The following is a 24,673-nucleotide window of genomic DNA, read 5'->3' as shown; positions in this document are numbered from 1 at the left end:
GCACAGCTCAGGGAGACACCTGTTCACTAGAAATCCCAGAGGTACTTAAAAGCTGCTACTAAGGCTCTTCCCTTATGCTTTTAAAGCATGGACTGCTAATTCCAGTGTTTGTGGCCAAATACATCTACAGCTCTCCAAGGGAGTTTTATCACCCTTGACTTTCTAAATTGGTGGTGTACTTTCCTCTTCTGTTCTTACGGTGTTAGGCAGCTTCTGTGTTTGCACTAGACATAATTTCAATTGATATGAAAATTTTGTTTGCATCAACGCAGGGGTTGGTGGAGACTTCTGAGGCTTAGTCAGCACTGCACTGTTGCTTTTGCAAAGTGTACTTGAGATGTTGTCTGTAGTTGTCGTGCTACATATGTGCACCAGTGCATGATCCACAAAATGGCTGGTGTGCTGTCCATTGGGATGCAGAGTCTTTTGTTCTGCTGAACAATGTACTGTGGGACAGAACTGTTCTTTCCAACACAGCAAATATGAGGATGCCTGGGGTGAATGCAATCTGCTGTCTGTTTCAATGTAAGCTGATTATAAGTGTTAGTTACCGAATAATTTCACCGTATCCCAAGTTTCACCCAAATATTAACAGCTACTTATTTTGTGCGTAGGTTGTCTTGTTAAATAGTGTAACCTAGAATAGTTCTGCATGGAGACTGGAGCAGAAAAGAAACAATTAAGCATTTTCCCTCTGGGTGTCTTTCAAAAATCGTATTCTCCTCCTCCTGCTATTTTAATGTCATGTTGGTTCTCTACCCGCCTTTCACTCTTTTTTCATGCTCAAAAGGATTCCCTGACTTCTGATTTTGGAGTTACTTGAAAATTCTGTATACTTTCATTCCTTTTTTTGGTCTCTGTTCTCACTGCTGGGCCCAGCCTAGTCACCTGCCTGGGCTCCACTGAGGAACAGCAGTGGTAAAAGGGTAGTGCCTCCAAGCTCCTACTTCCTGAGGCTGTGGAAGAGAGGGGAAGATGTATTTAGCCTCAGGTCCTGCCTCTGACCGTGGCCACAAATGGAAGCCTAGGGAAGAGTGAACACATTACTATCCTAGTGTATCTTTTCGTGATCATATGTAGCTTGAAAGCTTCCTAAGTTAGAGGTGGTATCCTCACAGAATCATAGGATAGTTTGGGTTGGAAGGGACCTTACAGATCATCTAGTTCCAACCCCCCCTGTCATGGAGTGAAACACTTCCCACTGGACCAGGTTGCTCAGAGGTCCATCCAACCTGGCTTTAGTGTGGTTAACCTTGGCTAATTCCTCCAAGTATTTACTGGCTCATGGGTGTTGCATTTGGCTACCTTTTGAAGCTGGTTTCTGAAATGTTCTGGGTGTTGTCACCCATTAGCTAATCTTGTTTTGTTACCTTTCCCTTTCTGTATTATCACCTCTGGCGGTGACTGTCCGATGCATGGCATGCCAATGTCAGCAGCAAAGTATCTACTTAGGAGAGATACATTTCTTAAAAGCAGGAATAACAGGAAGTATTTGAAGATGTGTATTTGGGCATGCTCAAATGAAAGTGGGTAGCTGAAGGCTGAACCCCACTTAGCTAAGACTCCAAGTGGTACTATACTGTGATTGTCTTTTATTACATGTGGGTTTTCTCGTGTCTAATGGCATCAAATTCTTCCCAGAAGCTTAAATGTGTGTGACATTCTGCAGCACTTACCTGTTCCTGTGTGTACCAGGGAGGCTGTTCAGGATTGATTGCGGAGGCAAAAGTAGATTCTGCGGCAAATGCTGCAAGTTAATCAAAGCAGATAACAGTGATAACTTGCTGGCATATAATCTAAAGGGAGAAAAGACTAAATTTGTGATGGGGACCATGAAAAGACTGCTGGTCTTCTTCAGCCAGGTGCTGAATTGATGAACCTTGCTATTCTGCTACTGGAGGTAACAAAATGCCTTCATTGAATTCAGGGCAGGGTTTTCAGAGGTGATGGAAGGCTTGGGACTGTGAGCCTGGAAATTTAGAAAGGAATCTTGGTTCCCCAGGAGATTAATGCTCAGGCATTTTTGATAATTGAACCTCTTCATTTCTAGAACTAGCTAACTTGGGTCACACAAGAGCAGAGCGCTTTTTTTTTTTGCTTACCCTATAAGTCACAAGTAGAAATGTTTGTTTTTCTCCAGGATTGGGTAATTAGGGGGTGGAATTTCACCAGGTGCTTGCTCAGTGCTTTGTTGGTTTCTGTATCTCTTTTGTGTTGCCCACATGCACATACCTGCCCACCTGTTCCAGAAAGTCTCTTCTTCAGTCCAGTAAAATTAATCTTCCAGGAAATTAAACAGCAGCCACATGCAATACTGTTTCCTTTCACGTGTGAGAACAGCTTTCTAGAGGTAGGATTCAGGGCCACAGACAGCTAATTACACAGCTAATTTGCCTTCAAGTTCTTGGAGGCACTGAATGCCAGGAAATTCTTGACTCTTGCATGCTTTTTTTGGAAATTTTGGCTGTTAGATTTGTTGAGCAGGCATAAGTGATGATGCGAAGTGTGGGTGGATTTAAAATCCTGGCCACACGTGTTCATGGCTTTAGCTCACATTTGTAATTTAGGGAAGACTTTCTATTTCCACACTGAAGTTCAAATACGCACAGTCCTTTAAGCATCCTTTAAGAGCACAGGTTGCATCTTCATCATCTTTTTGGTTGTCGAGGACTGAATTTCTGAGATGTCTCCTCACTGTCCCAGTTTCTGCACTTTTTTTTTTTACTGGGAAGCAATCTGAGTGTGCTGTTAGTATTCCTTAGGATGTAAGTGAACAGAAGTGTTACTCCAGGAGCATATCTGCTGTCCTTCAGGTGTCTTGGATCTTTGGTACATTGCAACCCCCCAAAGATGCAGTGTGATTTTTGGGGGCTTAGCACCAGCTGCCCTCTGCAGCCTTTTCTCTTTTTGAGACTGTGCTAGTGCCAAAGTAGACAGTTGTGCTAGTCTTAATTTTCTTTGTGATGCAGAACTTCTTTTTTTTTCCCCTCTGTTTAAATATTAGTGAAGTAAACAAGGAGGCCATCTTGAGTTCCGTCTACTAACCTAAAACTTTATACTGAATTTTCAGGAGTCTTAATGAAACCAGCCATATTGATTTGAATGCTGTTTGTGAGGCTTTTTCCTGTGTTTCCAGAACTGTCTTGTGTTGGTAATTGTCCCTTTCAAATAATGAAGAGTGCTGTGGCATGCCTGCTTTCAAAGCCAGCTGTTTTGCAGACCCGTCTGGGGGTAATTTTATTTAACAGTCTGTGTGGGGGTTGCACAGAGACCTTGACTGGAATCCCTGTGTTCCTTCTAGATGTTGTTTTATGTCCCTGACCTCTCATCTTTTTTCTTATCCAGACCTCTTTTCTTCTCTTGCTCCCACTGAACTGCTGACCCTCTGCTTTGGAAGAGAGAAATGATTCTGTAATGGAAAATATCTCTTCCTGAAATGGGTAATTTCATGTGTCTCTTTTTTTTTTTAATGCTACAGATGAGACTACCTATCTTTTCTGGGACAAGAGAGTCTCTCATTGTCTCTCCCATAGCAAATAATGAAAGCTCAGCAGCATCAAGTACTGTAAATACCTTGCAGTCCTGTTCTCAATTACAGAATTAGTTATGTAAATCTTGTCTTAAAGGAGGAAGAGCCCTGATGTCTCTTAAATCATACTCCGTGTGCACGCATGCAGGCGAGTCCTTGTTGTCCAGGAGAAAAATACCAAATGGGCTCCACAGAGATTAGCATTCTAAACTCTGTTGCTCTGCATGACCTGAAACTGGCTTTTGAGTGCTAATTGGATCTGTAGGCTTTGAGAGAAGGGTTAGGAAAACACTGGCCTCCAGTTTTCCAGGTTTCAAGCAGCAGTGTGGATATGGTGGTTGTGTAGGGGCCCAAGTGAAGTACTCTGGAGGTACCAGTTGCTAGAGCACAAGTTAAGTAACTGATCTGTATTGGCTTTTGTTACCTTTGCATGGCTGTGCACATCTTTATGTTTGTTTTTATGTAAAGAAACTGTGATACAGTGAGCACTAGGCCTGAAACCAGGAATGCCTGTTATCTGTTCCTAACTGTTCGTGGTTTTTACATTTGGTCTAGTTGGTTAATCTGCCCAAGTAGATCTGCTGCAGAAAGACCTGGCAATAGCTGTGCTACTGCACTTACCTACACGGTCCTACAAGTCACAGGCACTCATTTCCATGTCATAACACCCATTCTGTGTGCATCTGCTGTTGGCATTTTTAATGTGGCTGCTTGCTTGGAGATTATTTACGGTGAAGATGAGACCGTTAAAAAATTAAACTACAGGCAAAAAGGATTGCTCTAAAACACTGAGCTCCATCCCCCCACTGGCTCCTGTGGCTGCAAATCAGTTGTCAAGCGTGGAGCCAAGGTGGGCCAGTGCCATATGCTGCCTTGTTCAGCAGTTCCAGCAGCCTGGCTGCCCAGCCACCTCGTTCTGTAATCTCTCACAACAGCAGATGCAGGCAGAGTGAAGCTGCCCTTCAGGATCCCAACTGGAGAGTCTGGGAGCCCAAGTGTGAGTGTGTGTTGTCATTTGGCGTTGTGGCTGTTGACTTCTGTGATGGGCCTCTGTTGCTCTTTTGCTGAAGCCTCCAGGAGGCCTTTGCTCGTCCGATGAAATGCTTGTTATGAAATTAATGCCTGTGTGAGGAGTTTTGAAGCGAACCCCAAAATAATTATTGGGGAGGTGGAGGTTAAGATTAGTAATATCTGGATTATGAAAGTATTTGGCTTTAAAAATTTAATTTCCAAATCCCCTTTAGATGTAACTTGGCTTTAGACCGGACCTTGTCTGGTATGGGTGGGGTGTTGGGTTAAATTGCAGTGGAACAATGCCACCAAATTGAAGCAGGTAAAGAACACAAAAAAACACCAACAAAAACCTTCTGCAGCCTGCCCCTCTTCATCCCAAATACCAAATAAAAAGCTCACATCTAAAAGCAAGGCAATACAATCACCTGAGAAACATTCCCCACAAAAAAACTCCAAACAGCTCTTTGTGCTTTTTCTTGCTTTGCTTTTTGGTTTTAGTATAATTGTTAATGAAAAGTAAAAGACTATATTGGTTTCAGCACTTCTTGTATTTGTTAGCATTTTTAAAGGGTTTTTTTTTTTATTACCTAGCATTAGCGATAACTTGGAAAACTAATGATTATTTCACACTAATAAAAATCAATGCTTTCTGCTTTGGGAGGGAAAAAGGTGCTGATAATGGAAATTGTTTGGGGGAGAGGAAAGAGTGCTAAAGAATTTCCTTTTTAAAATATATATACATTATACAAGTCACAGATTTGTGGAACACATGGGTATTGCTATTCGTGCATCTTTTGAAAAGGTCTTTTGACAAATGCTTTTTCTTAGCTTTCCAGCTTTATCAACCTCCTATGTGCTATGTCCTGTTTAAAGACATGCTGGTAAAGTAGTAGCTTATAGAGTTTTAATGTGATCCTTCTAGGATTTAGATTTTTTTTTCTTCTTGGATTTTGACTCGATGTATGATTTTTAGTTAATATAGATGCAGATTTAGAAATTATCTATTCTGATTGTTTACTCCAGTTAAATCCCCCAAAAGTTCAGTTTAATCCTAGTGGTGTGCTGCATTCTACACAGAGCAAAGAAAATGGTTTGTCTCTGCCCAGAGGAAATTGCAGTATAGAACAAATGGATTTGGACTGCCCTGCTCAGTTCCAACTGCTTTGGGAAAGATTTAAGATAAGAGATAAGTGCAAGTTAATGATGTTGCAGAACAGCACTGATTTTAATTCTGTATATTCCAGTTTGGGGACTTTTTAAAAATACTGCTCTTGCTCAAGTTGGCACTAGTAACAGGTATTTGTTAACTGGTGTCCTTCCTTCCCACTAAAGGAAATGTGAAGATACTGTAGATACAGCATTTCTGGAAATATTTGCAGCCCGGTTTCCAACTATGCTCTTAAGCCTTGACTTGTGGGCTTTACTGCTTTGTCAACTGTTTTCTTTAGAATGTAACTTATTGAACTTCTCTGCAACACAAATTGCTTCTGAGGAAGAACAACAGACGATCACCTGTCTTGTGTGGCAGTCTAAATACCACTTGTAGAATCCCTGGACTTTTTGGGTCAGATGTCACCAGGTAACTTAAATGGGCTGCTCTGTCAGAGTAGGATAAAAATGGAGATCTGTGAGACAATTTTGAGGACAGTAAATGAAGGCCATTAGCAGGGGCAGGTTTGTCAGGTGAGACCCAGGAAGAAGTGGCATGTTAATTCCTGTGTTTCATAGTTTTTTTTCCCCATCCCCTTTCTTTTTTTGCTCCCAGATGCATTTTAGAGACTTGTCAAAAGTAGTTCTTAGATACAGCCTTTTATCTTTAACTGTCAGTCAGTGATAGGGAAAGGGAATAGAGATTATATGTGATGGAATTGTTTGACATCCAGGGAATCTAAAACACGATCTTTAGTATTATCTTTGCCTGCTAGGCGTTTTTTGTTTTGTTTTTTTTTTTTGGACCAGTGGTGCCACGGTTCTCTGCCTGCCAAGAGCTGCTCTGTTTTACAAGGTAGCCTCCTGTTTTGCACAGTTGGGAAAGGTCTGTATGGCTTCTCCTCTCCCTTCTGCCTGCTATATGCCTTGGTCTACCTTCCAGTAGCAAACCTCTCCCCATGGCCAGGAATCAGTGGTGTAGAGAGGGATCTGTGCTGTCAGCAGCCAGTGATAGCGTTTTAAACTCTACCTGCACATGCAACCTGGTTTCTGCCTTACAGCTTCCACTGCAGTTTACTGGTCTCTTCTCCTTGTATTGTAGCATGAATAATCCACACAAGCACTTGCAGCAAATTCCTGTAGCTTGTTTTGGCACAGGATGGAAATGAGTGATGTGCCTGAGTGGAAGATCCCAGTCAGCTTGTCTTCAAAAGAGAAGAGCTGTACAGGTGACCAGTGCTTCATTCCCAAAAGCCTAAGAGTTGGCAGGAGAGGCAATGCTGCCTGTTGCAGCTGCCTTAGCAGAGAGACAGAAGGTGGCTTTCATTTTTGTGAGATGGTTCAGTGACTTTTTCCAGAATCAGTCTTTTTGGGCAGTGATCAGATGAACAGCTGACTATCTGTAGTGATACAATGTGTTTCACATGGTGACATATTGTTCTCTTACTGCCCCTGTCTTTTTAGACAATAAGATCTTCTGACTCCTGTCAGGTCTGGAGCCCCTTTTCTGCAGAGAAAGGCTGAGTGAATTGGTGGTGTTAAGTCTGGAGAAGAGAGGACTCCAGGGAGATGATGTTGTGGCCTTTCAGTACTTAAAGGGGGCCTGTAAGAAAGATGGAGAGAGACATTTGACCAAGGCATGTAGATATAGGACAAGGGATAATGGCTTTAAACTGAGAGAGGGCAGGTTTTGGTTGGATATTAAGAAGAAATTCTTGATGATGAGGGTGGAAAGGCACTGGAGCAGGTTGTTCAGAAAAGCTGTGGATGCGCCATTATTTGAAGTGTTCAAGGTCAGGTTGGCTGAAGCTTCTAGCACCTTGGTCTAGTGCAGGGTGTACCTGCCCATGGCAGGGTGTTGGAACTAAATGGTCTTTAGAAGTCCATTCTAACCCAAACCATTCTGTGATAACTGAGAGCTGTGCCCCAGTGGAAGCCTCGTGGTTTGTCCAGGTGCTTCTTGTGATCCCATGGCTTGGTGGCAGTGGGTGAGGGGATGAGTGGTGAGGGAAGCAGGTTGTTCCTGTGCTGCAAAATTAACATTCACATGCTTTCACATGACTGTTAGTCCACATGGTATAGATGGAGTTCAGCTGTGAAGGTGCTTGCTTTCTCACCCTGTGCTGGAGATGTGGCATTTCTGAGATCTCAGATGGTATGGAGATTAGAGCAATCCAGCAGCCTTGCTTTTCTGATGCTCCACTTAAGATGCAGTATGCGTTTCTTCATCCTGATAGAGATAATGGGTTTTAAGCAATTACACCCAGGCTAATTCCTTTTGATAAGAGCTCTACATTATCTAAAAAAAGAATCCTAGCCGCCTGGGAAAGAACAATGTAAATGTCTCTCTCATGGACTCTTTCATTTGCTCTTCTCTGATATCTTCAGATGATAGGCTGCAGATCTTTCAAGCCATAAAAATCTATCAAATTTTTTTTAGGTAAGGGAGTGTTGCAGTCAGAGAAACACAACTGTTTTCTTGCAAGGTGTGGAGGGAACCCTGTGTGCCTCAGACAATCCCAGGCTACTGCGGTGATTACAGCTTTGACATAAACAATCAAATTTGGTCTCTTTTAAAGGAGCCCCTTGTTTCTTCCCTGTGCAGGCTGGCTGGTTGTAAAGTCTGGGTTGCTTCTGCTAATTAAGGCAGTCTGAATTTTGTAATTTGGAAAGAACAGGAATAGCCTACCACCTAATTTAGCATACATCCCAATCCCTGTTGTGTGCTTATCTCCACTGGAAGGAAGGGTATGATGATGTCATGGGTTAAGCAGGAATGGTGTAAGGGATCTCACTTACTTAGTTTTTGGTTTTTTTCTTCTCTTTTTGAGACTAATATGGAAATTTTGATAGTTAGCTGCCTTTCTGGTACTTCAAGAACTTCCCTTTTCTGCTTAATCACTGACTTTCCCTCACAGACTACACAGTGTAGTGTAGAAAATTTAACTGACTGCATTTAAAAAATAGAGGAAATACCCAAGGAAAATCTATGTTTAAATGTGCCCTTTCTAGGAAAATAATGTTATTTCTATATTAAAAAAAAAATTGCTGTAACAGTATTGAAAGGTTTTCAAATATAGTAGATATGTTTGGTATAACTAGTCCTTTCTCTCCCACGTAGTCACTGATGACATTCTTGATGTGTAGCTGCCTGATTATAATTGAAGCTGGGAGGAGAGGCAAGGAGGAAAGGGGCAGATTGGAGATAAGGATTATAATCTCCTGTGCTGATATGCTTTGGCTCTCCTTCCCAAGAGGAGCCTGTGAATGTGTGGCATGCTGCCTATCCCCTCACCTGCCTGCTTGCTAGGGAAAGTTGCTGAATGCTTCCCATCAGGAGCCTGATAAATTCTTTTCTGAAAATGGAGGAAGAGTGTTTGAGTGGACATGACTCTGGTGGGCTGGGAAAAAAAAAAAAAAAGGCAAAAATATTTTTTTCCTTCAGTTTGGAAAATGGCTTCATGCATCACAAGCACTATAGTTAAGCAGTTCAGTACAGAAATGAGGTTTGAGGTTTTGCTAGAAATATTTTTAATGGTAGGGGATCCATTGCTCACACTCCAGTGTGGCACAAGAAGGGTTGCCCCTGCTCAGCCCACTCCCAAGTGCTGCAGCAAGTGTTGCTTGGACTGGAAATAAATGGAGGGGTTCAGGGAGGGAGGATCGTTACCACCATTTGCAAAGTTTGCTGCAGAATTTTTTTCCCCGTCATAAACTGCTGTGAATTTGAAAGGGCTGCTGGGTATTTCCTTCCCAGACATGGTAATGTTTAGCTGGCAAATGAAACAACCTTTTGTTCGGAAAGCTCTTTTGAGATGAAAGGCGTCAGCAAAGTTGTCGCTGTGTCTCCTGTGACTGCCTTGGTTGAGGAGCTGGACTGCGTGTTCTAAGTCTTTCTGATGCAGAGGCTCGAGTGCTTAGTCTGAGCCAATTTACTCATTCGTTAGCTCTTACTTTTTTGACTTTAATTGGCTTCCTACTGCATGTCAGATTGCATTTTCCTTTGGCTGGCGGATGTGGAGGCGACCTCCTTCTCTGGGCTGCTACGAGAACATGTTTTCTTATTAGATAGAGCTGTCTACTGCAGGCTGGAGGAAGCACCTTGTGAAAGAGAGTGCTGAAGCACAAGTATGTTCTTTGCAACAGTAATACCTTCTCAGCCTTGTGGATGACTCCACAGGTTACTTTTCATCTTGTTCTTTCCTAAAGTAATACGTAGTAAATTGTATGTGGAAATGAAGCTCCTAGAAGACTTTCCTCATGTCCCTAATGCAAGGGGAAATCCTTAACCAGCCCTTTCCTTGAGGAGGTTTGTAGCTTGTTGAGAGTTTAAACAGCCTATCTCTTCTGTAGATCCTGCACAATTTTGTTGCCTTGTTTTCTTGGTTATCCTAAAAATGACAGGTTGCTATTTAATGTACTCGGATTGACTTCACAACCCATCTATTCAATCATCTCCTTTCCTTGTTCTCATTTCTGGAAGGATTTCATTTAATGCCAGCAACGTGATGGTGCATCTGAGTGGTGGTACAAATTTATGAACCATTGCTAGGGAAAAAATACTTGCCCAAAGCTGCCTCAGATATGTCTGAGCTATTTTGCCTCTGTCTCACTAATATGGCAGACTGCAGTGTATTTTTATTCTGCTTTGAGCCACACTTTGTCCATACTTCTGGTGGAGTATTTCCTGCATTCCCATGGGAGAATCCTCTAATCAAGTGCTTGACAAATACCCACTAGGGCTTTGTGGTTGTTTTACATTTGTGTGTTTCTGGCCCAGCCCTGCCAAAGGACCGGTGTTGCCTGGTAGTGCTGTCACCTGTTTCATGAACCCAAGGAATATGTCCCATGCCTTGTGTTTGTGTGCTGTTCTCCTTACACGGGCTCCATTAGCTTTTGTTTTGGAAGATAGTTCCTTGCAATTTCCTCTGGTGGTTGTGTAACTCAATTAAAAATAAAGTTTTGTATTTAGGCAGTTAACCTTGTGCTTAGGCAAATTTGATGTCCAACGCTAACTCAGATCCAGGTATCGAATTCTTACTAAATACACATCATTGGTGGGATCAGTGATACTGAGAAATACAGAATTGTCAAAGTTCTGTTGTTTTCTTTCACAAGTGTATACATTGTTTTGTCCTCCATCTGTTTCCATAGTTAAATGGGATTCAGATGAATTCATTAAGAACCTGCCACCTTATATTAACAGTGAAATATATTGGGTGTCATGGAAAAAAAAATGTTTCCAACAAATTTACATAGTTTTAAGCTCTTGTATCATGATTGCACTGGGAAGGTGAGGGGGTGTATGCAACGTAACAGGGCTCTGTAAGAATAAAATATTTGCAAAAGCTCCTCACCTATCTGCCAGAGTAATATGGAGCTCACCTTTTGCCAAGACTGGTGTCTGTAGCACTGTGTCTGTAGCTACTTCTGCCAGTTACATGAAATGTTAATCCCTGATGCACAGCAAAGAACATAACACCTTGTTTAGTCTCTTAGGGGTAGCCTTGCTGCAGGACCAAAGGCAGAACTTTGAATTCACAGCCTGCTGGGTCACTTAGAAGTACAGCTTATCCTTGGAGTGCCTGCCCTGTGCACACTCCTCCTCAATTGTGGGGAGGGCAGAGCAGCTGCTCATTCTCCTGTTTGGTGATGTTGCCTCTGCTCCAGCTTTACCAGAATCCTGATTTATCTTAGCAATAACAAATGTTATTATTTGGAAAGTATGAAATTCGGTTACACCTCATCCCTCTTCTCTCCTGCAGTCTGTCCCACTGCCTTCCTTCCAGCCCTGGGTGAAGCTTGTGGGACTGTGCTGTGGGGAAGGGGGATAGTCCTGGCTTTACAGATCTGGTGAGGACTCCGTGTGCTCCTGTCTTTCACTTCGCTTTGCCTTTTTGTAGGAAGGTGCTAATCACCCCCTATCTTCATTTAGTGTCAAAGGGTCTTTAATGACCTTGGAGGAAGGGAAACAGAGCTGTCGGTACTAATCTCAAACACAAATGTGCAGCCCTTGCCATGTGAGTCATGCCTTTGTCACCTCTAGATTGGATTAGTGCAGTGCATGGTATGTGGGTCTACAGCTGAAGACGAATGCAGAACAGTGTTGTCTGCTTGTTTTAGTGTCACCAGAGAGTATTTTCTAGAGAGATGTCAGTGTTTGAAGAGTGCCCTCAGTCAGGATCCTGAGCTGACTTCTCACAGTGGTTTGCTGGAAGCTGGTTTGACTGTCAGGCTTTAAAGCTTACCTGCTGCTGCTACCGCTTTCTGTAAGAGGATAAGTTGAAGGATTGAATGCAACTTAAGACTTTGTGAGGAAGTATATCAGAGCCCTGTAGCTTGCTTTATTTTTTGTTGATTCTTTTTCTGTATGGATGATTTTATGATTTTAGCATGGTGGTTAGGTTAGGAGATGTGTCCTTGAAGACATCTGTCCATGGAACAATACATTGTCAGTGGAGGTTTTCCTCTCCAATGCACATGTGAATGGTGCAGCAAAGTCCAGCTTCCTTATTAGGACTAGTCAATCACTTGATCAGGTATATAACAGTCTCCTGGGAGGGATAGAAGGGGTAGGAGATTAACCCCAGTCTGCATTACAAATAAGTTTAATGAAGTACTAATGTTGAATACAGAAGGTCATGGCAGTGAGGAAATTGGACTATTATGACTGAGCCTGTACACGTGAACAGCCTGCAAAGTAAAGAGTATGATACGAGTTCTGAACTGGGGAGGCAAAGGCAGTGTCAGTCCTTGGTTCAACTGTTTGCTGAAGTGTAACTGCAAATAAAATTATGCTTTTTCTCTTGCAGTTGTGCTCAGTACAGTGTACAGCTGCTTGTGTAGTTTTTAAATGCCCACAGAAATCTTACTCTTTAACACATCCTTCTCAACACTGCTCTGGAGGTGATAAGCTGTGCTTTATAGCAGGTTCCCCAGTGGGGGGTTTCCGTTCACAAGACTCTTCTGCCCACACTTGGACACCCATTGGCATGATGGGCCTAAGCCAGCAAGTGGAGTCCTAATCTGCAGCAAGAAGATGTGCAGAGTGATAGGAGGGAAAGGCTCAGCAAATATATCGGTGTTCATGTCACTAGCAGGTGGCTTTCCAAGTGGATTTGGTGAATTGTAGCAGATGTGGGATGCTGTACTTTGTATGTTGGGGGGTTGTTTGTTTAGATTTATCTTTTCCTCTGTGGTATCTCAGATAATTTTTTTTTGTCCAATTGCTTTTGATGTTGTTAAATGTCTACTTCGTTGTATCAAGATGTGTCTTTCAGTGTTCTGGCTTCTACCTGGCTGTTAAAATATTTTGCTATGGATGTGGAGGTGGTGGGATGCAGTAAGCTGTTCATGTTTGGAGGCTGAGTTTTAATACTCATCTCTTAAGAGATTTCTCTGGTTGGAACTACGAATCAAAGCAGTTTGCTCTTTGGAGAAGTAAGGACCTGCCAAAATCCATGTGCAGCTGCCGGGGTTATTCTCTGGACTACAGAGCCAAATCAACCAGAAGAGTCTCTTGCTGTGTCTTTGCCAGGTCCTCTGGCTTGTTTAAGTGCTTCGCACTTCTGCCTGGAGCACAGTATACTGCTTTGCCAGCCTTCTGCAGAAAACTGCTGTTGTCCTTCTTTCCTTCTGCTGAGATGGTACCAGAAAACATGGTCTGAGCACTCTGTATTCCTCTGCTTCGTGAATTCAGAATACAGAATACCACTCTGTATTCTGAGCCTGCTCTGCTCATGCTCCCAGGTTCTAGGGCCTTCACCAGATAGGAAACTTGTGGTTGCAGAAATCCACTCAAGCAAATGGTGTCCGCTATAATCAGTTCTTCCTTTTAAATTCAATTTGGAGGGCAAGGAATCTCACCTGTGTGAGAGAAGCTGTGACCCTTCAGGGCAGCTGTGACTGTACTCATTTTTGGACACTGTCAACTTAAAGTTCTCATGGCCCTCAGTCTAGGGGAAAATTAATTTCCTACTTCAGACTCTCTAATGGTATCAGCAGAAGTCTTTATAAAAATTCCTGATTAGATTATGCCCTTGTTGTAGTAATAAAAACCACTTATTAATGTTGTTTAAACATCTTACACTTGCCTTGTAGTAAACCGTTATCCATTGTATCTATGGCTAATTCCCTTCTTTTTTTTTTTTCTTTTTACAATTTTCTCTCAGTCAGTATTTTGTTACCTCATGTGTTACTATGTAAGCAGTGAAAAAAAGGTTTCCCACACTAAAAATGGTGTTTTTAGAGGCTCCTGCTTCGGTGCGATTAAATGTTAATGGGAAATAATTGCTCTTACTAGTTCTTGCTTTCTGCAGAGTGGGATGCCCAACCTCAGCATATTTAATTTTTGTTTTTTTCCTGGTTGAAGCCTATCCTTAACCATGTGTTATTCTTTATTCTCCTGCCTAGCTTTCTGCAGAGGGCGCATTGTGAGAGTGCCCAAAGGTCCCCTCATTCGGGTGGTGGGCACGGAGGTGGCGATCCCTTGCAGCGTTAGTGACTATGATGGACCCAGTGAACAGAACTTTGACTGGGAGTTCTCCCGGGACACTGACTTCGTGCGGATAGTGAGTACCTGGGATTCTACCTTCACCTCTGAGGAGTACCAAAAACGCGTGGGCCGCGGGGATATCAAACTGAGACGGAGCAGCAACGATGCTGTGGAACTTGTGATTAGGAACATCCAGCCAGCTGACCAAGGGAGATACAAATGTTCCACGCCCAGCACTGATGCCACCGTTCAGGGAAATTATGATGCAGAGGTCCAAGTGAAAGGTATTTCTGAAGAGTGAGGTGTGCTTTAAATTTGTTTTTGATATTGATTATAGATGTACCCATAAGAATGTTGACTTTCTGTTGTTGATGATCATTGTGATTTTTGGTTTTTTCTTATTATTATTTCTTTTTAATTCTCCTGAAGCCAGAATTTAAAATATGAAATACGATAGCAAAGGCAGGTGAGGTGAAGAAGAGAGGCTGTTTACTGTAAACACCACTTTTCTTTTTTTCTGCCTAGTAAGTATGTAAATAAAACACTAACTGGTGGGTTTTCTAAGATGTCTGCAAATATTTCATGTCCCTAAGCCTCTGGATAGAGAAGCTAAGTTCAGGTAAAAACCACAGGCTGTCTTCTCTCTCAGTTTCAGTGTCATTTAGGGATCCTTTCTGTATGAAGGAGGTAATCTTCCTTTTCTCCTTTAATATGTTGATAGTACAGTCTTGTCCTAGCTTTGCTCTATCACTTAGCATTTTTCAGTATTAAATTTGGACACTATGTCTTTTCCCATGTCTTATCTTTTACTCAGAGGAATATGAAGATTAGTTTTGTGTGGGAATAGTCAAAATGATAATGTTTGAATGAGAAACTAAAGTCAGTGGAAGAATAAATGAATTCTTGTCTTGGCTTGTTTCAGCTGAATTTTTTTCAGCTGAATTTCCTTCTTCCTGGAATATATTTGTGCGGAAGAAGGAATGATTGGCAATGTGTTGCTCTATGGTGGTTTTATTGCCTCACATCTGAACAGCTCACTGTGGGTGTTCTCTTCTTGATTCTGTTTCATGATGCTTGTATCTTTTGCTCCTTTTTATTTTTTTTTATTCTAATAGTGATTTCCGACGGGTTGTCCGTGAGTGGTTCCAAAGCTCGTTCCTCGACGTCTCTCCGGCTGTCTGAGGGCGACTCCTTCAAGCTGCGCTGCTCAGCCGTCACCACCTCACCGGAGCACACTCACCTGCACGTGACCTGGCAGCTCAAGAGCGGATCCTTCTGGCGGGACATCCTATCTTTGACTCACGAGGGCAAGTTCCAGCCGGGCCCCGGCTACGAGGAGCGCTACCGCAGCGGGGACATCCGCCTGGACACGGGAGCCAACGACACGTACCGGTTATCCGTGTCCCAGGCTTCCTCGGCGGATGGCGGGGCCTACAGGTGCCTCGTGAGCGAGTGGGTGAGAGGGGCAGATGGCTCGTGGCAGAAGATCCAGGAGAAGAGCGTGGAGATCGCCACTGTGTCAGTGCAGAGGACCGGTGAGTGTTCCTGGTGGGCTGCGGTCGCAGCGCTGGGCTGTGTCCAGACCCTGGTGCTTTGGGGTAAGCTGAAAGGAGTGAGGGTGCGTTCCAGCAGAACCTGGAGTGCTGTTTGGATAGCTGGCCTGTTTACATCCGTGACATCATTTTTCTAGCTTTATTTGGGGAAAAGGGGGTTGATGGCATGGAAGGATTGCCTGGAGCCTCTTGGATACCTAGACCCAGATTTTATCTCATCCTTCCTTCATTGCAGAGTGCTCATGTTGTTTTATATTTCTTAAATAAACGTTACGTTTAACACCTGGTTACCCAAAGCCTTCCCTCTCGTCTCTTACTAACACAGGGTTCCATAGCACTAAATAGCTGCACTTCCTCTGTGAAAGTGGCCTGTGATTCAGTGATAGATTTGAAGCTTTTCTGTATGCTGTTTATTAAAATAGCATGGAAAGATCAAGAGAAAGGAGGAAGGCAGTGATAATTTAACAGGGCAAATTACCCAATGATTTTTATCACTGGTCTGATTGCTCTGCTGTTTTGGCAGGGGTCTGGGACAGTAACGGTTCTGTTAAACACATCATTGCATGCTTGGCTAAAGAGACAAAAACACATGCAGCGCTATGCTGAGGATATCCAGATATCCCTGCCCATACAGATTTCAGGAGTAGATGCACTAAGCACTTGATTGCATTAGCATTATCAGTGCTGGTTGGAGGAGAGAGAGTGGGGGTGATGCACCTTATCACTCAATAGGTGGAAAAACAGGCACTGATGGTCTTTCAGAAATATGAGATTATCATGGTATTTTAGAACTGTTCAGACAGGAAGGGTATCTTTTCATTTTTGTAATCCTTTAATCACTATGGGGAGAACCTAAAAGTCTGGATTTTTTTGATTGACTCATTTGGACGAGTCTTTTAACGTCTTGGTGGTACTTAGCCAGTGAAATTTGACAGGATCAATCTGCCCCCTCTTTTTCATGGTGTCTGTTGCACAGCAAAGCTTGCAGGTACTCTCTGCTGACACAGGACTTACCTAATTAAGAGCTGTAATTCTTGATTTTGTCACGCTTTTGCAGTGTTTTAGTAGGTGGGGTTTAATCACTGGATGAAAACAGCATAAGGCTGGCCAAGACCAGTAGTGGTACAGTTTTTTGATGTGGTTTGGGTGTGTGGTTTGTTTGTTATAGGGGTTTTTATTTATTTTTCTTCATGTTTTTTTGCCTTCATTTTAAGCTCAGTCATAAGCAGCACTGGCACTTTGTCAGGGGCATGAAGGCTTTTTTAAAGTTATGCTAAAGGGGATAGGTTATTCTCCAGCAAAATGCTATATACACATCCTGTATAAGAGCATCTTGTGCTGACATCTAAAATCTCTGCACTTGAATGCTAAAAGAATTTGAGATGTAAATGGTTATATGCCTATGGGTAAACTCTCTCCAAGTCCCTCTATGTGCATATATTGCCTGATTGTGAATGCCCATCACTTTCATGAAGACAGAAATGTTGCTTGGAGAATTGCTGCTCTTAACCTTGCAGATGAGTCTTATTTTGTATTCTGGTATTATCCTGTTAAATTAGCTAGGCTTTCCTACTGATTCCAATCCCATGATAAGACAGTGATGGAAGTCCCAGTGAGAGATTCGTCTGGACTTGGTTTCAGCACTCAAGTGAGGCCTGCTACCCTCTGTCCAGTTTGACTGCTTTGTGTTATCAGGTGGTGAGGGGTGAAAATGAGCATTGCTTGGTTTTATTTGCAATAGTTCTGACTACTCAGTTTTGCTCTAGCCTTCACGTGTTTTGTCTAATTCCAGGTGATAGTCTGAGGAGGTTTGTGCAGATGGGGAACTCTTATGTAATAGAACATAATCTCAGCAGAGACACATCTGCTGGTTTAAAGCAGGTATCTTTATTCTTGCTTGTGCTGAGAAGAGCCACTGCTGTAGCAGCCGTGTCCACTGGCCTCAGTGGAGACTTTAAGAGCAGCTGCATGACACGCTGTGGGAATGGTGCTGCACTGAGACCCAGATCTAATCTTCAGGCAGCGTAGAACAAGTGAGTGAGCAAGTGAAGACATGTGGTAGCCTGGTCTTGACACTGTGATTCCATGGTTTTCTTTTAGTGTTCTGTATCTGGTCCTGTTTGAATGCTGGCTATGTATATTAAAAATATTCACTGGCCAGTGGTTGCTAAGTGTGTTTGGAGTGGCAGTTGGAGTTGCTTTGAAGTCCCCAGTGTGTGTTGTTCTGAGCAGTAAGTGAAGAGATCAGCAGTATAGGGAGTTACTGTGCCTTCTGTTTGCTTCTGTTTCATGTTTTTCCAGCACACCTGAGGTCAGTCAGGACTCCAACATGTGGCCATGGCTGCTTCTCATCTAAATCTGCTCTGTTTGAGGAGCTCAAAAATGTCAGCAGAAGCCATGTTGAATCCCAGTGTAGTTCCTAGTGATTCCTGTAGATGCTTGGTCTTTTGAGGCAGTCCCAAAACACTTTGACCCTCCTGTGAGACTGAAAAATCCTGTACACGTTTTCCTGCTGTGCAGAGGTAATGTGTGGTCTGTGGATGAGAGAAAGCCTTCATGGACCAGTTGCTGTTGAGTCATAAAAACGCTCTTCTCCCTCCCTTTCTCCCCTCTGCCCTCATCACACATCCCTTGCTTGACTGATAATGTGTATTGCCCTTGTAATAGATCACTCGGCTCAATATCCAACAGGCATTTGAAGGTTGGGCTACTGAGCCTGTTCAGAAGCTCCTGTTAGAGAATGTGAAGTCCTGGATAACTTAGAGTGAACTGTGTTTATTAAAAGTAACAAATAAAAAAAAATTTTTTGTTTGAATTTTTGTGTCTCTCTTTCCAAGCTCTAGATGTGGTCATCTCAACCAGCAATGTGTCTGTGACCGAAAGAGACTCCCTGGATCTTACATGCAACATCACAACAGACAGAAGTGGTATTTTCCAAGCAGAGGTGATGTGGTATTTTTCTGCATCACCTGATGACACTTTGTCAGATGCTCAGCTCCTGCTGAGCATGGACCATGATTCTGTTGTCAGTGATTCAACTCTCATCAGCCTCAGCCATGTGGACAGGAACTCCTATCGCCTCTTGGTGCGTGATGTGGATGTGGAGGACTCTGGCTACTACTTCTGTGAGGCTGCTATCTGGGTGCCCCTGCACAATGGGAGCTGGCATAAGGTGGTGGAGAGGACCTCTGCACCAGTCAGTGTGGTGGTGACAGCACTAGGTGAGTGATTGTGCTGTCGGACTTCTTGGGTAATGTATCCCTCAATCCTTGACTCCATCAGAAAAGTGAGAGTACCTTGCAGAATCTCTTCTGCATGAATGGTTCTCTTATTTGCATCTATTATCTATATCTAGGGATCTCTCTCTCTCTCACACACATTTCTCTTTGTGCAAATATCCTTAGAAATAAAGTTACCTGAGAGAAGTACTAAAAATGAAACTCCTTTTTAAGTAAAACTACTTTAAAAGCCTGTTGTTTTACAGATAGGTCTAGATATGTCAGCCTACCCAATCTGTTCTGTAGTTTATTCTTGAGGAGATAATAGCTTCAATTTAGAGGCAGTGAAACTCAGGATGTTGTTGCAGAATGGTGTAGGTAAGGTATCTGCACCTGCTGAAATTTGCAAGCAAAATTTGGAAGCATGAATGAAGCTGGATGTGAACTGGCAGACTCTAGTGCTTGGTGCCTGTTCCCAGCCCTGACTGGATGCAAGCATCCAGGCCCAAACCCTTTCAATGTACCCTTTCAGATCATCTTGTCATGAGAAACTGGTGGTACTGTCCAGTTACAAAGGCAGAGCTCCTCCAACATGAATGTGCTGAATGAGGCTAGCATATAGAGCGCCTGTTTTTCAGCAGTAAATAGCTGTGCCGTAAGGTTAAATCCCATTGACAATGACTTTAAACGTTGCATTTTTGCATTGTGCAGAGCAGTTGAGCCGTGGCCGTCTCCAAGTACACTTGTAATGTGTACTAGAAGTGCATGAGTGATTAATGTCTTCATTTCCTGTCCTCATTCAGCCATTCACATTGTACCTTAAATTTGTGAGTGTTCCCTCCTTCCCCCACTTGTGTGCAAGTGTGGTCATGCACATGTGTTCATGTGTACAGATGCACACTCGTGTGCTCTCTTGTCGTGCCTGTGCCTACTCTTTGCTCTTTCCATTCTAATTTAGCATTATTTGGGAACAGGAGAAAATAAAATCTGCTCTCCAGCAGATGCAGATGCTTGGTTGCTAGGGAGAGGGAAAGCAGAATAAATTTTCAGTGTTTGAGGTTTTCAATTGCATCCAGATTTCACCAACTCCTCCTTAATGGAAGTTAAGAGCTCCTGGAGTATTAAGTCGTTGAATTGTCAGTGAGGCTGTTCTTTGACAGCTGACAGAGTGGAGGAATGAGGTTTATCCAGCCAGCCTTTTATTCTTTCTAAATCCTCTGTTTGAGTGTCTGTCAGGGTGAAGTGCCTGTCTGGAGTGGTGCTATCAAAAGGAAAACTCTCTTCTTAGGGTCCTTCCCCTGCCCACAAATAAAACAAACCTCGAGCAGTTTTGTAAGAACTTGGGATTCTTGCAGCTTTTTCCTTCTTGTGTCCCTGTCTAGAGAAGTGCATCTGCTTTCATAGTCTTTGTTGCTGTGAAGATATTAGTTGGTCTTGAATGCCTTCTATTTGAGTGGAAGGGGAGGCAAAGTGAGGATCATAAGAGAGCTGTAGAGTGCGAGCAATGCATCATGAGGCCCTGGTGTAAATTTGTCTTTTGTGAAAGAGAAAGGAAGAGCAGTGTAGCTGTAGGATCTTACACCAGAAGTGGGGTTTGGCCATCATTACTAATCTGTGCTTTGGTTGTAGCAAAATTCTGTGCATTTTCTTTTTATTTTGTCTTACTTATCCTGAAAATGTGCAGAAATCTCCACATGCTCACTGGGAGTAGGTACCACAGACTTTGTAAGCAGCCCTTTTATGATTTTATGTTGCCTAATGTCACAGAAACTCACTGTCTGTATTACCAGATTGTCTGGGGTCTGGTGTGTATTGGTGCCCTTGTTCTTGCTAGATGCAAGGACGCTGGTGAGAGATCTTTTCTGCAGGCTGACATAGAAGCAGCCCAGCTTGTTTGCTACAATTGTTTTTATCCTTTACATCTCCAGTCCAAAAGTGCATATGCACACAGAGTTTCCACAGCAGTTCTATTAAGATGCTTTATTATCTTGGCTTATTGGTGAGCTAAGCCTAAGTTTTAGCCTTGTATTGCCTTCTTTGTCCCAATTATAGCTTCAGTTAATTGTTTCTGGGAGGGCAAAATGCCAAGTAAAACATAAAGCAGGAAATAAATACAGAGTGCTGAATACAGTTAGGTTGTAAAAGCCGTGTGATGAGTATTGGCCGAACAGTTGGGAAGCAGGTCATTTTTCTGAATTATAGTAGACAACAAGACAAAAATACTCTCATACTAGTAAATAAATATGTATTTCGTTTGTGGTGTGAAGTTCTTGCTGTAATCTTTTTCCTTTACTATCTCTGTAGTCTGAGAGAAAATAGTCATGCGGCTCCCTTATCGCTTTTAGGCTTTGGGCAGCCAGCTATTTCAGATTTAAATACAGCAGCCCCATTCTTAACCCATAAAACTCAGGCACTGATTTTCCACCGTGAGGTATTCCAGCCTCACAGCTGTACAGCACATACTTCTCTATTCAGCTGTGAAGCTTTTTCTGATCTACACATCTTCAGCTCTTATCCTACTTCGTATTTATTGACCTAGGAAGTATTTAAACTGCTGACCACTGAAACTTACTGTGCTCAGCTCTTGGTGCTGCTTGTGGCCAGTGCCAGTGGTGTTCTGTGTCCCCTGGTTTGTGTGTCTGGGTGGGTGAAGTGTTTGCCTTTTAAAGGGCTGCTTTTTACCATTCTCAAACTGTTGTAGACATCCCAATTAATGGGGTGGTTAAGTGTGGAAAAGAAGGCATTTCAAGATGGAAGATGGCCTCTTATCCTGGAGAAATATTGGGGAAGTGGGGTGTCTCTGGTCAGTCCAAAGCTAGAGGATAACCAGTGTCCTGCTGCAGGCTGCCCCAGGCATTTGACAGGTGGAAAAAGTGGCTATCTGGGTTGAAACTGAACCTACAGGTGGGTTACTGGGGACAGACCTTAAGGAAGGAATTATTTTGCTCAACAAGATCCATTAGTCCTGATTTTTCTGAAATGGTCTGACTAGACCTATGAAATGGAACATCCAGTTTGGAAATGCAGACCTAGGGGTACCTGTGTCAGACTGGTGCAAGTCTGAGAACAAGAGTCCAAGTTCCAAGGTCTTGTAAGAAAAATGCAGATCGTGGCACTTGGGTTTTTAGCTCAGATGCTAAAACTGGATGTTACAAGTTAGTGTATCTTTTAATTAATTCTGGTGTTTTCTCCTTTCTTGTAGCTTCTAACCTGTTTCTTCTGTGTTCCCTCTCCTGCAGAGCCAGACTATGACGTGTTCCTGAATGCCTCTAAAACACCCAAGTTTTCAGATGACCCCACAGAGCTCAATTGCAGGATCACAAACGTACAGGACACCGAAGCGAACATCCGCTTCACCGTTTCCTGGTACTACAGGCAGCACCTGCCCGGTGACGATGTGGTGGCAGAGGAGCTCCTGGCTTCCATGGATGCAGACTGGACCCTGCTACTTGGGGACAGGGGCAGAGAGCGGATTCAGAATGGGGAAATAATCTTCTCTAAAAAGTCTGCTGACACCTTCAGTTTGAGGATCCAGTGGACTTCAGAGAGTGACAGAGGGGATTATTTCTGTGTCATCTCAGCGTGGAGTAGGCACCGCAACAACAGCTGGGTCAAGAGCAAAGAAGTGACTTCTGCATCTGTCAACATTTTCTGGGCTACACAAGGTAGGAACTTTACAGCTGGGTGGTTGAGAACAGGCTTGTCAACCAGAAGGCCTGCTGATGGGCTTTGGAAATGGGGTTCTCTGTTTATGAAGGTTTAAAAGCACTGTTAGCCTGTGTAAAGGCCTCTTATCTGTGGAGGGGAATAACTACATCACTACTTTACCTGTTTTATGCAACAGTTTGGAGTGGAAGTGCAAAGGAAGAGACACCATCAAAGGAGAGATTCCATCAAGCTGCTGAGACTTCCAGGAGCTGGGCTGGAAGTGGCAGGGATGGCATCCAGCAGCGTTGCTGTGGTCATTGCCCACTTTCGTGGCTCAGAGTATTTTGGTCTCTTTGGGATGCATCTTGCTGCTATCAACAGGGTTTTACTGAGGTGAAAAGAGGAATGTCAATTTGTCTTCTCTGTCTGGCAGTTTGAGAGATGTGGTTTTATTTTTCTCTTCTCTAAGCCCATGTTTAAAAGGCAGCTCTGAGAAAGTTCATGGGCACAGTACAACCAGGGTATCAAAAACTAAGTGGGTAGCTGAACAAAGTAATTCAGTGGTTTGCCTGGATCTTGACCTTTTTTAGGCAGAAGTGACTACCTCTAGTCAGTATTTAACTTATTCTGGGAGCATTTTAAGAAGCTTAATAGTTACCTGAAGTTGCTTAACTGTGGTTTAAAATGGAATCTGTGTTTCTTGGATGTGCTATAGAGTGATACAGTTTTGGCTCAGAGTGAATCATGCAAGAGGGTTCTGTTGGAGAGCATGAGAAAGGTTAGGATAACCTAGGATGTAATGTCTTTTTCAAAAATCTGTGCTTAGCTAAGCTGCATTTATCTTCATAGATAGTTTAACAGTCTAGCTTAGGCATCCACAGGCAGAGAACTATATTTCAGAGACAAGCAATTTGAAATAATTTTGAAGTTGTTTAGGGATAATCCCTGAACAGCAAATTGGAAATCTTCTGCTGTGATTCTGCTTCAGTGGAGAGAGAAGTGGTAAGTGGTGGGCTGCTTGCTCAGTACTCCCTGCATCTCCAGACCAAGCCTGTGGTCCAGGGAAAGGTCTTTTTTTTTGGTTGTTTTTTTTTTTTTTTTTTTTACCCCTGAAGCAGGCTTTTCCAGCAGGACTGAGAAGTCTCATTAATGCTGAGTGTTGGTCACAATTAGTTCAGTGTTATGCCACAACACGGAGTGTGTGTATGTGCATGTCAGTGTAATGGATCGTCGCCTTTGGAGCAGCTAGAGAGACCAGCTGGAGTTGAAAAGTCTCAGCCTGTGTTGACATTTCTGAGGGAAAACAAACCGTGACAGGTGTGAACATTCCCTTGTTTCTGGTTTTGTTCCAGAAACTCTGCTAATTTTGCAGCACAAATGTAAATGTTATAGTCCCCGTGCTGAGGAGTACGTTCTCTTGGCAAAAGTTGGGGTTGGGGGATTTATTACGTGAAAGTGAGCTCTCCTACAAAAACCTGCCCCTCCTGAAAATGAATGTTATATGTATATGGGGTGGGGAGGATGAAATATAGGTTTGATTTCCCCTTCTCTTCAACCCATCAACTCCTCTTTCAGCAGCACAGCCCCAGATGCTTCTCCCCATGTGCCCTGTCCTCTGTCATATCCTGTTCCTGTGAACTCCAGACTCGGCTGGGAGCCCAGTGCTGGAGCCAGCAACTATGAAGGAGTTAATCTGCTGCTGCCTGTGCTCTCTGACTGTTGTTTTGACAAGTATCTCTGGTGATTTGAGTCCCTAACTGCTCCCAGTGCTTTATAAAAGCCAGCAGCCAGGCTCCCACATGTTTGCCTAAGGAGAGAACAGAAATTTGCCTCTTCCTTGGATAGCTTATGCCTATAGAGAGACTTTTCTTCCGTCTATTTCATTGCTTGCATCTTCTTTGTTGACATTGGAGCAGTGCTTTGGAGGGAGGACGTTGGAGAAATCTCACTTTGAAAACAATTGTTCAGAGTTCTTGAGAAGGGAGAAATGGATTTATATTGTGTCTGTGGGTGTCTCAGCAAAGAGGAGTGTTCAGAGCCTTTATTCAAAATGTAAACTTCATATAAA

At 43.1% G+C, this 24,673-nt stretch overlaps 1 protein-coding gene across 2 annotated transcripts in view; it reads left to right on the top strand.

Annotated features, from left to right (window-relative positions):
• PTGFRN (prostaglandin F2 receptor inhibitor) overlaps positions 1–24,673 on the top strand; it is a 66,079-nt gene that overhangs the window by 14,268 nt on the left and 27,138 nt on the right. The window contains exons 2-5 of one of the 2 annotated variants that reach the window (XM_005524190.3): positions 14,105–14,470; positions 15,302–15,721; positions 18,577–18,960; positions 22,197–22,622. In XM_005524190.3, the coding sequence (XP_005524247.3) occupies positions 14,105–14,470; positions 15,302–15,721; positions 18,577–18,960; positions 22,197–22,622 (1,596 nt within the window). Of the gene's footprint in view, positions 1–14,104; positions 14,471–15,301; positions 15,722–18,576; positions 18,961–22,196; positions 22,623–24,673 lie in introns of those variants that run through there. The other variant, XM_014253601.2, reaches the window with a different exon arrangement.

This window comes from Pseudopodoces humilis, chromosome 2 (assembly GCF_049639895.1).
Source record: "Pseudopodoces humilis isolate 2021_Gansu_Grassland_sample_001 chromosome 2, ASM4963989v1, whole genome shotgun sequence".
NCBI classification, from domain to species: Eukaryota; Metazoa; Chordata; class Aves; order Passeriformes; family Paridae; genus Pseudopodoces; species Pseudopodoces humilis.
Note: the sequence above shows the minus strand (reverse complement) of the source record. Positions and strands in the feature narration are given on the sequence as shown.